Source organism: Brassica napus, chromosome A2 (genome assembly GCF_020379485.1).
Source record: "Brassica napus cultivar Da-Ae chromosome A2, Da-Ae, whole genome shotgun sequence".
In the NCBI taxonomy this organism is placed as follows: domain Eukaryota; kingdom Viridiplantae; phylum Streptophyta; class Magnoliopsida; order Brassicales; family Brassicaceae; genus Brassica; species Brassica napus.
In genome coordinates, this window is record NC_063435.1 from 16071024 (window position 1) to 16085972 (window position 14949).

The window sequence follows — 14949 nt, forward strand, 5'->3', positions numbered from 1 at the left end:
GCCGATGATTTTTAATTTTATTTATTATAATTATATCTAAAAGAAAAGGATAATTCAGTTACCACTTTCTAAAATAATCTACATAATTTTAGAAATTATTATTTATGGTAACTAATTGTTGAGACTATGAAAGAGCAATAATGTGATCAAAATTTTTATATATTTATAAATTACATAAAATAAGAAACAAAAATGTTTATTTGAATTGATATAATGATTTTATATTCGTATAGAAAGCCTTATATTTGTATATAAAGTATCATAATAACTATTAATGTCTAATAAATTCCATGCATACTTTTTAAATCATTTATTAAATTATAAATAAATTTATAAAATTAATTATATTGTAGACATGGATCTTTAAAATGTAATTTACATTGATGTTTTAATTAATTGTAACGTCTATAATAACTTACCTTAATTTTCTATTACTTGCGCAAGTTGCTAATATTTATTGCATTGTCTAAATGTAATTTACCTTATTGTTTTTAATAATTTACCTAAGTAAACTTAATGTTTATAATTTTTTGCCCGTTTATTTATAACTTTACCATTTTTTGAATTCCCCTATTACTTGCGCAAGTTGATAATAGTTAATGCGTTCCAATTTGTTAGCTCGTTTTTAATAATTTACCCTTTTTGAATATGGATTACTTTTGCGCAAGTTGGTATTGTGTTTATTGCATTTCACCTTATGACAATATAATTTTAATTTCTTTCTTGATAAAAATCATTTCGAAAACGTCATTTATTATGTAAAATATCCCCTAATAAATGTCTAACGTGGAAGGTAGACTATATATATAACTGAGACCCCAAACGTCTAACGTATTACAATATAACTATTCTCTTTTCCTAACAATGTTTAAAAACCCGTCTAAAGATACATGGCGTATTGAAGTACGGATTCTTCGTTTGTGGAGAACGAAGTACCCAATGGTCTGTCTCCCTAATGATTCACTTGCTCTTACAAACAACGATAGTACCCAATGGGTTTGTTGGTACTGCTACATCTGTTCGTGCCAAGTTTTTTGTTCTTAATGAGAAGAGAACTATAAGAGAGATCATTGATAGTACTCTGGTATATAAACTAAACTATCCATTTTAGTTGACTACAATCCAGTTTTCACATTATTTTGATGATGGTAGGTAAATTTAATATTATTTTCTATTCAATAAAATTTAGAAATTTAGAAATCTATGAAATTATTTTATTTCGTACAACTGCTTACAAAATTTAATAATTTTTTTGCAGGTGTCTAATGGATTTTGCTTTCTTTATCGAAAATGGTACTTCTTAATTTATATTACATATAGATTATATTCTGACTTTTATTATATTTTTTTAAATATGTATTATTTTTAAATACAATGGAAGATATATAGAGTTGGCAATCCAATCTCTTTGGCAAAACTTAATATACAGAATTTGTATGCATATGAAGCTTTATTTATAATAACATAGATCCATGAGAAATAATATATAGCATCTTGAAAATATATGCTACCTAAAATTTATAAACTTATATATCAATGAAATTATTTTATTTCGTACAACTGCTTACACAATTTAATAATTTTTTGCAGGTTTGTTTTCTTTATTGAGAATTGTACTTCTTAATTTATATTACTTATAGATTATATTTTGACTTTTATTATATTTCTTTAAATATGTCACTATTTTAAAACGAAAAATATAAATAGAAATATATTCGTCACCTAAAATACACAGTTACAACATATATACAATACAATTCTACTTAGTGATAATATAAAATCTGTAACTTCAACAATTGTATACTATTTATTCCACATTTTGAATATTTTCATGTCCGCACAGGGTGCGGACCAGTCACCTAGTTTCTTTTAAATTTGGACTATGAATATAATTATAATTTTTTCTTTGTAAAATATCGAAAATAAATATTATTTATTCCTTCCAAAACTTGATACTATGCAACTAATGATTCCTAAATCTACGCAAACAACATTAACTGCACAAAATCATAACACAATATTCTTCAATTCGAAAAGAAAACAACATCCAATTTTTTTTCCTATTTCTACTATGTCAAAATAATCAAAACAAGTATCTATTAATTAACACAATCAGCATATTCTTTCATTTAAACTTGCAAAACACTTATTCTTTATATGTACTGTGTATATTCAAAATTTAATTATCTAAACTACTAAAACATGAGTACAAATTTGAATTGACCATGACTTTTCCTAAATATTTACAATTTAATGCCACTGAGGTAATAATTAAGATAAATTTGCTTCTATTACATTCTAAATTAAGATAATAATAATAAGACTTATTCTTGGGTTCACTCCCTAGGGTGAACCTCTAGGTTCACCAATCAATAGGATTTCATTATTTCAAATTCGATATCTTTTAAAAAAAAAACAAAATATTGTCAAGTTATATTATGTTTTTAAAAAAAAAAAAATAAATAAAATAAAAATAGTAGTAATTACAAAAAAATATTTTTAACGTCGTCAGGAAAAAATTAAACCTTAAATCCTAATCCCTAAACCCTAGTTCTGAAACTCTAAACCCTTGGGTAAACCCTAGACCCTTGGATAAATCATAAACTCTAAATCAAAAACACTAAACACTAAAACACTTAAGGGTTTAGGATTTTAGTGTTTAGTGTTTTTGATTTAGAATTTATGATTTATCCAAGGGTTTAGGGTTTACCCAAGGGTTTAGGGTTTCAGATTTAGGGTTTAGGGATTAGGATTTAAGGTTTAGGGTATGAATGGTGACCAGGGAACAGTGAGGAATAATGCATTCCCTAACGTTCCTTAAAAAAATCACCATTCACAAGGGATAATAATTCCATCTCATTCCCTTTCATTCCCTTTTTTGTAGAGAATTTAAGAACAGAATTATTCCTTGTTAAATTTGATAAGAAACAACTATTCCTTTTCATTCCTGATATTTTGTTCCCGTACATTCCTTTTTTCTTCGTTCCACTTGATTCCCGAATGGACACCAGTCAAACCCTTAGTGTTTTGCTAGCGACGTTAACAATATTTTTTTAAAAAAAAAATTTTATTGTAACTAAAACATAATATAATTTGATAATATTATGTTTCTTTTTTTAAAAGATATCAAATTTGAAATAATGAAATTCTATTGGTTGGTGAACCTAGAGGTTCATCCTAGGGGGTGAACTCAAGAATAACTCTAATAATAATATCTAAACGAATTATACCATAACTAACTACTTTCCTATTTTAAATGATCTTGCCAAACAATAATTAATTTACTGACGAAAATCATAAATTCATAACTATATTCAGTATCATCTTCTTAACAATATATTTGAATATTCGTTTTTGAATTATATCCAATGAAAAAATATTATTAGTTAACATCCTCATAATTTCGAGAAGACGCTAAAACTTAAATAACTGAACACTATAAATTATATTACTAATAATTTTCCTAAACGTTTAAAAGATTTTTTTTACTTCAAACTTAGATGATATGTACATATTCTTTTTACTTTAATAAAATATATTAAATATTATACTAATTAATAAAAATATAATGCAATATATACATATTAAATTTATTTAAAAAACTTTATATGTTACCGAATTTTCATATAGAAATGAAAAGCATAGTATATCATTTTCATATCTTCATGTGTTTTTAAAATAGATATAGTAATTTTCAAAAGCATATTAAACAACATGATTTATAAATAAAAAACACATTATAAGATATATTATTTTGTAAAAAATATTTATCAAATGATTTTATAACATACCATCAATGTTTTAAAAACCGGATAGGATGATGAACCTATGAAACATATAAATTATAGTTCAATTTGGGTCAACAAGTTCAAATATATTTTAATAATAATATTTTATAAATATTAATGTATTATATGGTAATATCATTTGAATATATATATATATATATATATAATTATATATGTACTTTACTATTTTACAATTTATAGTATTAAAATATTTGAAAATTAGAAAATTAAATAATAGTAAATAATTTTGTTCTTTCTATAACCACTATCCATCTATCCACATTTCTTCTTCATTTTCATCTTACATCTTCACGCAAAAAAAAAAACTTTAACACTTTTAGAATTATATATACAAAACTTTTCTTCTTCATATTATATATAATTATATACACTCTAATAACAAATTTAACTAAATCAATGCACACTGAATGACAAGAAACTCTATTTGATGTACTACCACTAAAGGAAAAATCATTGAAATATAACTGAATTTGTAACTGAGTTTTTTAATAGAATTGAATCATCAGTTCTAACTTCTAACGATTTTATCGGGTTTTTTGGCCAATTTTATTTGGTCAACACAAATGTATTTTAGCAACAACATGTACCCGACCAAACAAAGTAATCACGGTTGAACCATTCCAACAAGCCGGCCCAATTAATAAAACAATGCATATTATTTTGTTGTCTAAATATCTAAAAACAATATACTAACACAATATAAACATAATCAAAAATTATGACCAATCTTAATTTGGTCGTCTCCACGGATCAAAATCTAGTTATAATTAAACTTCATCTCTCTTTTTTTTATAAATAAACTTTTAATTATTACTCTTTCAGTTTCAGTGTCATTTTAACTTCTTTTTATTTTGTTTTAAAAAAGTGTTGTTTTAGAATTTTAATTTAGCTTTCAGCTTAATATTAATTAAAAATACATTGATTTTATAAATAATTTCATTTATCTAAAATACTATTAGTTGAATATGTGTAATTAATAAGACCTTAAATGCATTTTAATCATTTTCTTTAGTATGTGTGGAAAATGTCAAAGTGACATTTTTTATGAAAAGGAAAGAGTATAAATTAATATGTAGACCGAGTTATTCAAACAAATATTTCCACTGGATATATATCCATCATAAAGAAAACTCTGAAATATTAATATGTACGTGCCTATTAGTGTTACTCCACGAATAAAGGAATAATTATTTCTTAACACTGATTATTAAAAAAAAACGGAATAATTATTTCCACGGTTGTGTTGTATATATAAAATACCGAGTAACCAAAAAAACAGAACAATAATAAACAATCCTACGGCCAGAAATCATGGCTCAAACCACCACCGTGATCTTCATCCTAGCCACATTGTTAGTGGCTGCTGCGGTTGTTTCAGGACAGACACCACCTAGTCCCGTAGCTCCTAGTCCTACAATAAACGAAGCTATGAACTGTGCAGCAGGTTTGACTGTTTGTTTGCCGGCATTTGCTCAAGGAGGAACTCCGTCGAAGGAATGTTGTACGGCGGTGAAAACGCAGCAATCGTGTCTTTGCGGCTTTATCAAGGCCCCAGTGCTAGTGGTCCCTTTCAATATCACTGCCTTCAGTGCTCTTATCTCCAAGTCTTGTGGAATCAATACCGATCTCAACTTGTGTTCAGAAACTCCCGGTAAAGTGTTGCCTTTAGCCCTCTTATTCTTATTTGCTAATAAAAAAAAAGACTTGCGGGAAAATCGCAAGTAATCTGTTTATTAAAAAAATAATAATCTGTATCTCATTTTTTCCAGTAACAAAGAGTTTTCGAGCATCCTTAACATATATTACCTCCGTCTGAGTTTAATTATTTTTGTAGCATAAAATTTTTGTTTTAATATAAATATCGTTTTAAAATTTTAATGCAAAATTTATTAACAATATTTTCAAGTTTATTTTTTTATTGGTTGAAATATAGTTGAGTGTATAGGTAATTATGTTTTTATTTTGAAAATATTTAAAATATTTTCATAATCTATGTGAATAAATCTAAAAAGACAATTAAAATAAACAGAGAAAGTATGTTACTGTTATTTGATCTGATAGCAAGTCAATTAACGTTAATATCTTGATGTTTGTTTAAAAAGAAAATTTTCATGGTTACCATTTTTTTGGTACCCTTATTCGTATTTACCACCACTAAAGAGACATTTAAAAAAATATATTCTTCATTAAGCGGCAAAAAAAAAACTATTATACCATTGTTCTATATATATAATAAATAATTAAAAATAAAAAAATAAATTTTTGTTTTGATGTTTTTGAATTATACTTTTCAAATTTGAACTTTTTTGTAAAGATTTTTTATTTTTTTCAATTTGGTTTATGAAAATCTAAAATTATTTTTGAAGCTTTTTAAAAAAAAAATTTTAAGTATTTATTTATATATTTATTAGAATCATAAATTTCACATTCTAAAAACTCTACTTCACTCCTCAACTCTAAACTCTAAGTCTAGATTAACCTAATAATATAAATAATTTTTACCTTTCATTAAAGATAAATTCCATAAAATAGTCATTTTTAAGTTTTTGTCACAAAATAGTCCTCAACGAGAAAAATGACAAAAAGAAGTTTTATTAAAGAGTAAAAATGCATTTATACTCTGGGGTTAACTAATCTAGACTTATGGTTTAGAGTTAAAGGGTAGAGTTTTGAGGATATGATTTTAAAAATTAAAATTAAAATTAAAATTTTCAGAATAAAAATGAGTTATTTTGGTTATTTTTTTATTGAATGCCATTTTTGTGACAAAAACTTAAAATAACTATTTGAGAGGATTTTTCTTCATTAAAAATGAAGATAAAAGTGGTTAGTATAATCATGAAAAGTGGTAATATGAATATGATCACACATAAAATATTATTTATCCACGGTTTTGTCATCTTTCATTTGTCAATTCAAGATGAAATTTTTTTTTCAACTGCTCAAAGTTTAGTGATTTTTTATATAGACTGAATAACCATACATTGTGAATATATTTTAATGTGTTTTAAATAAAACCAAGAGATAATACTTGATAATCAGATCAAAATATAATATATTTTTTCTATAGGCAATTTGATTCTTCTTTTTTTTCCTAGCTCATGCTCCATTGCCGCATATGACAGCACCACCTTCAGGTAAGAAACAATTAAAGTTTTTTTTTGAAGGAGAGGGAGGGGAGGTATAATAACAATTATGGCGTTCCAACTGAAAATTAATAAATATTGTAACGAATAATAATCTTAGCAATTTTTTTCTATTTTTTCCTTGTCGCAAAAAAATCATTTTAACATTTTTATATAAATTAAAAATAATTAATTATATTTATTTAATCAATAGCATTTATGTGACCATTAAATTTAAAATAAATATAAATTATCTTGGAATTTTAAAATAACACTTTTTAATGTAATAAAAAGTGTCAAAATAACTCATTTTGGTGGAAAGTATAAAACTAAGGGTTTAGAAATATTTCTTTAACTACTTAGTATTTCGTAACTAAAATTTGATTCATCATTTCTAGGTACACCTAAAACTGACAAGGATGCTGCAAGCAAACCCGCAGAAACTGGTTTGGTCGGAATCGTCCTGATCATGATCTCTGCGTTATTTTATTAACATATCCATGTAAAAGTTAAAATTGGTTTGGTTCGATTTGATGGCTTTGTAAGTTGATTTTTAATTCAAGATTACGAGTTTTTGTGGGATTCGGCTTCTTTTCAAAAAAATTTCTTATTTTTATTGTGATTTTCACAACTTTTTGGTTATGAAATTTATTTTCTACAAGTTAAAGTACTATTTTCTCACACTTATAAGAAAATATTTGGTTTGAGCTTCTCTCTAAAAAATGTATGAGCACATAAAGTTAAAATTTCTTAGTCAAAAACTTATTTTCAAAAAAATTGGCTAATTATAAGTTTATGACATATCCAAATTAAACTTGTCCCCTTATACATTTGGATTTTTTTTTATCACAAAACACCTTTGAATTTAAATATAAAATTAACCCTCTAACCCCTATTTAATTAGATAAATAAAAGATTAACATTAAATAATTAAATATTCATATAGTATGTATTTAATTAATTAATAAAATGAATCCTAAATATTTAACCTCTCACTCTCTCTAACAAACATTTTTTTCTCTTTCTCAAAACTATGCATTTGGATTATCTATCTATTATTCTGGTCAACTCTCTGGCGATACCGACCAACTATCTTCGTTCACTCTCGTTGTTCTCCTATTAGTAGGTTTTTTTCTCCTCTTTCAAGAATTGTTCCTGCGTTTCTTCTCATTCATTTCTTCAATTGTTTTGCCTTTCTCTTCAACGATTCCTTTACGTTTCTCAGTCATCATCTTCATCTGTCTGCCTACTCTTCCATTTTGGTTGATTCACAACTTCCGAATATAACCTCGTTGAATAAAAAAATTGAAATCAACATAATTCAGTGTAATTCAACGTCGAGATCAAGATAAGTTTAAATAAAATTAGTTACGATTGCTTTTAAGATTTTCTCAGTTTTAAAAACATAAAATAACCAAAAATATAGAATACATATTCTAAAATGATATATTACTGACATAATGTTAGAATACAAATTCTAACTTGTTTAGAGCATAATATACACGTGTAAGAATTAGTTGTTTTATCTACGACAGATGATAGAGTAAATGATAGAACATAAAAAGAAATGAAAATCTTACTATATGTATTGTATGTTAGAAATACAAACAGTTTTAGTTAGAATTGAAGCACACATATTCTATATTTAGAAAAATTATTGAGAAGATTTTACAATACAAATTTTAAACCTTCATAAAACGTAGAAGATAAATTGGAAAATATATTTTATCTTTATAAAAAGAGTTATAATATATATTCTGACAAATCTACATTAACATATATAAATTATTTTTTGAATTCAATTATTATACGACAAAACATGTACCATTTTCTCATAGTTGTATTGATTTTTTTTCATATTTTTATGGGTTAGATTCAATTTTTAATAATTATTTTTGTTATTATAAAAGTAATTATGTCCAAAACTAATCAATTAATGCAAAAGTACCGATAGACAAATACATTCTTTAATGTGAACTATTTTTCAATTTCCCCTGTTTGTTTTTTTTTCTCATCAACAAAAAAGACTCATACTGGCTCTGTAGACCAAATCGGGAGCTCCGCATCCATGTAAATGGCAAAAGACGTATGTTTCCTAACAGTACGTGCTAGACTATCCGCCTTTGAATTTTGCATTCGTGGTACATGAATGATCTCTGAGTTTAGAAAGCTTTTTTTCAGTACATTGATATCTTCCAAATAATTTACAAAAGCCGACAATTCTTCTGGTTCTGAAACATCTTCACCAATTGAGAAAAATCCGTTGCAAACGTGACCTGAAATTGATGCAAATTTCTCATACACTCCATTGCCCAAAGTAACGCTTCCACCTCCGTATGAAGAGGGGAGAGACTGGCACCGACTTTTCTTGCCCCGATCAAAACATCAAAACTTTCTAGAGTACTATACCAACCTTGTCCTGAAAAATAAATAAGACAAATTCTATCTATCTACAAGCAAATTAATTCATGAAAGAATATGAAGTTCGATAATTTGATCACACACTTTTGTCGATGATAAAAAGTAACACATTGTAAATTTGAAATATAATTGAATTTTACAAATAAAGTAACCATCCACTTTGAAAGCGCGGATCAAAATCTAGTTTAATGTATTAAAAAAAAATTTGGTTTCTTTTCTTTGACTTTTTGTTTACGAGATTATTCTTGAGTTATTAACACTTAGAGGCAGTTTTCATATTTTTATTACAACGTCATAAGGCAGTTTCAGCTACTAAGATATTTTTTTGTAACTAAAACCAAACAGTTGTTGACTAAGTTAATTCATGTGACTAAGATGGTCCAGCAACTTGGATTATCCCTCTTCTCTCTCTATCTGATTATTACCTCGTTTTTCTTCTTCCTTTTGACAAATTTGTTTGGCTTCTTCCTTTTTTTAACATGTAAATCACATTCTTTTCTGCAAATCATTTCTTTTTATACATCATAATTTCATCTTCTCTTTTATTTTCTTTATCACTAACTAACTTTTTTTTATTGCGAATCTACATATCTAAAAAATCAATGCAAACTTATATGCTTTCTCTCTTTTCGCTTCCCAGATATGTGATGAAACTGTGATACATCAGATACCGCGGATCTTCTTTTATCATCACCATCAGATCACTTTCTTGGAGAAAATGAAGTTCTGGATCCCAGTATACCCAAACTCCAAGCTTTTGCTTGGCAAGTAAATGCACCTTAGAAGATATGTCATCTTATATGGCAATTAATTACAGGGCATATAGCGGCCACAAGGAATCTAGTCCGGCGCAATATGTGGTGTGATAACTATTGTCCAAGATGTGGAGAGCCAAAAGAAATCGTTACTCATGCGATCTTTGAATGCCCACCAGCCTTACAAGCATGGTCATTATCATCTACTCCATCAAGCCCGCAAAAATTCCTTACCTTGAGTATCTATGCCAATATGGACTATCTTTTTGGAGGAAGAACAATATTCTAAAGCCGGAACAATATACAGATCCTTATCCTTGGATAATCTAGTATATTTGGATGGCTAGGAATGATAAGCTATTCAGAGGTATAGATAGGGACCCATCAGAGCTTTTTAAGAGAGTGAGTGTCAGGCTTGGTACAATGCAAAGGAAAAAATACATGCTCCCCCACAGGCACAAATCGTTGAAGAACCGCAAGTCTTAAACTTGGGTAATATTTGTATGGTGAATGGTTCATGGACCTCTACAACTCAATTCAGTGGAAGTAGATGGGTATGGAAGGATAGTATGGGAAAGATGCAGCTTATAGGGACACAAAACTTAAGAAGCCGTGTGTCGGCATTGGACTCACAACTGGAAGCGCTAAGATGGACAATGGAGAGCATGCTACAACATTCGACATATCAAAGTTTTAGGACAGATTGCAAGGGCATGATTGCAATGATAAAGGACCCACAAGCTTAGCCAAACTTCTCAACAGAGCTGGAGGTCATTCAAACTCTTCATATATGCTTCCCGGACTTCAAGATCTCCTACATTCCAAGGGTGCAAAACAAAATTGTTGATTTGCTAGCTAGGACTGCTTGCTCATTTCACATAAATCTTTGTTTTATTAGTTGTTCTATTCCCGTCTAGTTAGTAGTTACTAAGACCACCTTAAGTTTGCGTAATAGAATAACTGTTTCTTGGTAAAAAAAAAGGAGATAAAGATTGCAACAAGACCTCATCTTACATAGATCTGCGAATCAAAGGATGAACGGAATAGATATCTGTTCTACGGCTCCTCAAACCAGATCTACAAATACAAGGGTTGGTTTGCATCCAAACCCTAGATCAGAGATCTAGAAGAAAAAAGAGACAAAGAAGAACAAAGAGAGAGTGATTAGGGGTTTCCTTACCTTCACCAGTAGCTGGATCTAGAAAAAAAACGACGAGAAGGGATCGAAACACGGCGAGATCTCCTCTCAGGTGAGACTTCACGGTGGCTGGCGGTTCTCCGGTGACCCATGGTGGCTCTGGTGGCTTCTCCTCCATCACGGCTACTCTCTCTTCATTCGGGCTGGGTTTTACTACGCTTTGCTTCTCTGGAAAAACATTTAGGGGCTACCTCCTATTTATAGAAGAGAAAAGAGAAAACTTTAGGGTTTTCTTATGAGCCAAATCATCATAGGCCTTCTTCTCATTCAAGATTGGGCTCGAATCCGTGATGTGACAAATCTTCTCGTAACCGACGGTAGGACTTCTTCACGGAAGACCATGACCATACTAGTCTTGGTACATGTCTTGCAAGCGACTTTGGGTCTTACTCAACGAAACCATCGAGGACAGTGTCGAGATATGATCACATAGCTTGTCGGGATGTTGCTTGTTACAGACTTGGAGGTAAACAACAAATATTCCATTTTTTCGTCTGATTCAAAAACAGAGAAACAAAAATTGTATCAATGAGAGAAACAATAGGCTCAAGTTGGAACTAAAATCAAGAACTAAAGTTTGAAATATTTTTCTCTTCTAAGACATTTATCATTTTGAAACGGATGGAGTATTTTTTTTTTTGTCTTGGAAAAATTCCATTAAAACTTAAGTCAACCGACTTATGAGGTATCAGAGACAAGAAAGGATAAAAGAAACAAAAGAACAAAAAGCGTAAAAACGCAACAAAAGACATCAGTAGATGCTGTAGAAAGAAATAGACTCCCAATCAGGGGAATTACAACGTGTGCCTGAACCATTCAAGGCAAGCGATCATTGCAGCTACATCAAGTCCTAGGAAGCAGCCGCTCCACCCAAGGCTTCAGAATGCAAATAACTGGCTAACCAACTAGGACCTCCACGAGCCAGATAAGATTGATATCGACGATCCTTAGTAACACTAAGAGCTATGGATAAGGCCACGGAGTTGATACCTGGCGGAGACAACACCACTTGGAAATGCTCGAAATCGTTAGCAATTCTGCGAAGGCGAGAGAGAACATAAGAAACATTAGGAAACTTTTCAGGAGAGATGAGTGCCTTCCAAGCTTCAGCCGAGGATACTTCAAGGATCACTTTAGTGATATGCAAATCACGCAATGCTTCCAGAGACCACATTATCGAGAAAAGATCCGCTTCAAAGGAAGAGAACACACTCGAGAAGGCTCTTCTACTGTGGAGCAGAGGTAGACCCTGATGATCCCGGACAATCCACGCTGCACCACATTTTAGCGATGATACGTCCCATGAAGACCCAACATTACACTTAACAAATCCAGCCGGAGGTTTTTGCCAGGTATATTAGATAGATTTGTGTTGACTCACTACAGTTTGTATAGTAAAAAATTCAAATTCAATAATATATATTTTAAAAATATAAAAATATTTTATTTTATTTATTTATTTAAATAATTATTTATATTTATAAATTAAATGTCTATGGCTATTTAACCAAAAAAAATTTGATGATATTTTGTGAGTTTTTTTGGTAAAAAAAATCTATTTTATTGATATTTGAGAAAATTATTATATTTTATATCAAAAGATTCAAAACATCTGATTATAATTTATGTTTTCGTGAAACCCTCCTTAATCCAGCGGTTTGACTAAGGGTTCATTAATGCTTCTACATCCGGAGTTCTGGAATTCAAATCCCAGAAAACACAAATTGTGCAAATTACAGAAAAAAAATGTTACAAGAGATCTTCAACATGGTACATGGTATATCATCAGACATAGATTTCATAGGGTGGTTCAGAGTGACGATAGTAGAACTGTTAGCCGTAGATTCGTCTTATATATTTTTCATCGTTGTAATAGCTTAATTAACCGGACACTAAAAAAATATGTTTTCAGTTGACCCAAACCTACAACTAGGGCCTTATAAGCCCATTAAAATAAGTTGGGTTCAATTTAATATTATATGCCCACACCTTTTCGAATCAGCGTCCTATCGCACGCAGTTCCTCTCTCGTCTTCCTTTTCACAGCTGTGACGAGAGGATCGCCGTCGCCGTCGCCGTTCCCCTAATCCTTCTCGATCTTTCCCTACTATCAGGTATCGTCTCCGTCTTTGTTTTCCATGTCGATTTTGGTTTTGGATGCTTCGTGTAAGATTCTAGGGTTCTTAGCCTTGTATCTATCCTCCACAGATTTCTTCTTTGTCCAATCTCGAAGAATCCACCCGTTTTTGTTTCTGCGCGATGCAGTTGTTACATTTACATATTGTTGAATCAACATCTATAGACCTTTAATTTTGCTTTAGATTTATAGCGCATTTCGTGGCAATGTATCTGGAAGTGTCTTTGTTCTTGTGGCCAATGCGAAAATCATTTTGCTTTATCTCAATGTACCTCTTATTTGAAGGTGGATAAGTAAAGGAATGATGAAGATCTTGAAATGCTCCTTGAGTCAGTATTAGATTTTGACGATATACTGTTGTTTACTAAGTTTGTGTGATGTGATGTGGATTTCATCTTCCAGGTTGTTCAAACTCGTTAAAATGGGCGATTACACAATTCAGATAAGTTCAAGGCTGATCAATCAGTTAGCTGAAGGCGACAATCAACCAAAGAGGAAGGCGAAGAAAACCAAACCCAAAGTCTCACCACAGAGCAACGCAGACCAAGCGAAGACACACCACGATGCAGATAAACCAAAGCCAATGGCAGAACTACCGACGCAGCCACCATTCTTCTTCCCAGTACCGCAACAGGCAGCGGCAAACACGGAGCTGGAATCGATAAAATCCATTTTGAGAGAGGGTGAGAAGGTTCTTGAGAAGGTGGAGAGACAAGAAAGGAGCATCGTTCATCAAGTGACAGAGAGAGCCAAAGATCTGAGGGAGAAAGAGTTTAAGATCCCGGAACCGAAACCAATGCCTTGCTCTTCAGATCACCAAGCGTGGAAGAAATGCTACGAGGAGAATGTTGACAACCCTTTGAAATGTAGCAGTCTGGTTATGAGATTCCAGGATTGCGCCCGCCGGTTCAGACAGCAAGTGAGTTCTAAGGAAACGTAGAGACAACAAAGATTCAAAGAAAAAAAACATTATGAGATAAGAAGAGAACGAGATGAATGTTTGTTTAGAAGAATTGAACTTGTTTCCTTTTTTATCATTCGAATCAGAAAAGAGGAGGAACAAATAAGCAGAATCTGTGATTTACATTCATGAGATCTAAACTGTGTTCTTGAATTCTTTAAATTTCTTCTTCTTTTTTTTTTTGGATGAATGTGAAGTTAATTTCATTAGTTTCACTAAGGGGTTATTGGTAAGTGAATTCTCATGAATTTTTCACACAAATTAAAAAAAAAATGATTGAATGCATTTATGTCTTGGGAAAATTGCATTAAAAACATTCAAATTGGCATGCACTCATATTTTAAACCTTTATTTGACTATCACTTTTAAGTTTTAACTTTCAAAGTAGCATTTCTATCAAAAAAAAGATCTAAACTAAATTGATTTTAAAATTATTATATTAAATAGTAAATGATTATAGGAGTAGGAAGTAATGTTAACTTTGTTAATATTTCCATTGATTAACCTATAATTATTTTGCTAGTTGAAGAGCTAATGTCAAATA

At 30.0% G+C, this 14949-nt stretch overlaps 2 protein-coding genes across 3 annotated transcripts; both read left to right on the forward strand.

Moving 5' to 3' along the window:
• The first annotated feature begins 2729 nt into the window (after positions 1-2729).
• Positions 2730-7516, forward strand: LOC106436655 (non-specific lipid transfer protein GPI-anchored 24). 2 transcript variants are annotated; one of them, XM_022720296.2, is made up of 3 exons: positions 2730-5460; positions 6880-6946; positions 7333-7516. In XM_022720296.2, the coding sequence occupies exons 1-3, from the start codon at positions 5121-5123 to the stop codon at positions 7340-7342; spliced, it is 417 nt and encodes a 138-aa protein (XP_022576017.1). In that variant the 5' UTR covers positions 2730-5120; the 3' UTR covers positions 7343-7516. The 2 variants fall into 2 exon arrangements, with proteins under 2 accessions (XP_022576017.1, XP_013733066.1); XM_013877612.3 differs by having other exon boundaries at positions 2731-5460; positions 6908-6946.
• Positions 7517-13270: 5754 nt separating this feature from the next.
• Positions 13271-14586, forward strand: LOC106436649. The gene is made up of 2 exons (XM_013877607.3): positions 13271-13421; positions 13847-14586. The coding sequence occupies exon 2, from the start codon at positions 13866-13868 to the stop codon at positions 14382-14384; it is 519 nt and encodes a 172-aa protein (XP_013733061.1). The 5' UTR covers positions 13271-13421; positions 13847-13865; the 3' UTR covers positions 14385-14586.
• The last annotated feature ends 363 nt before the right edge of the window (positions 14587-14949 follow it).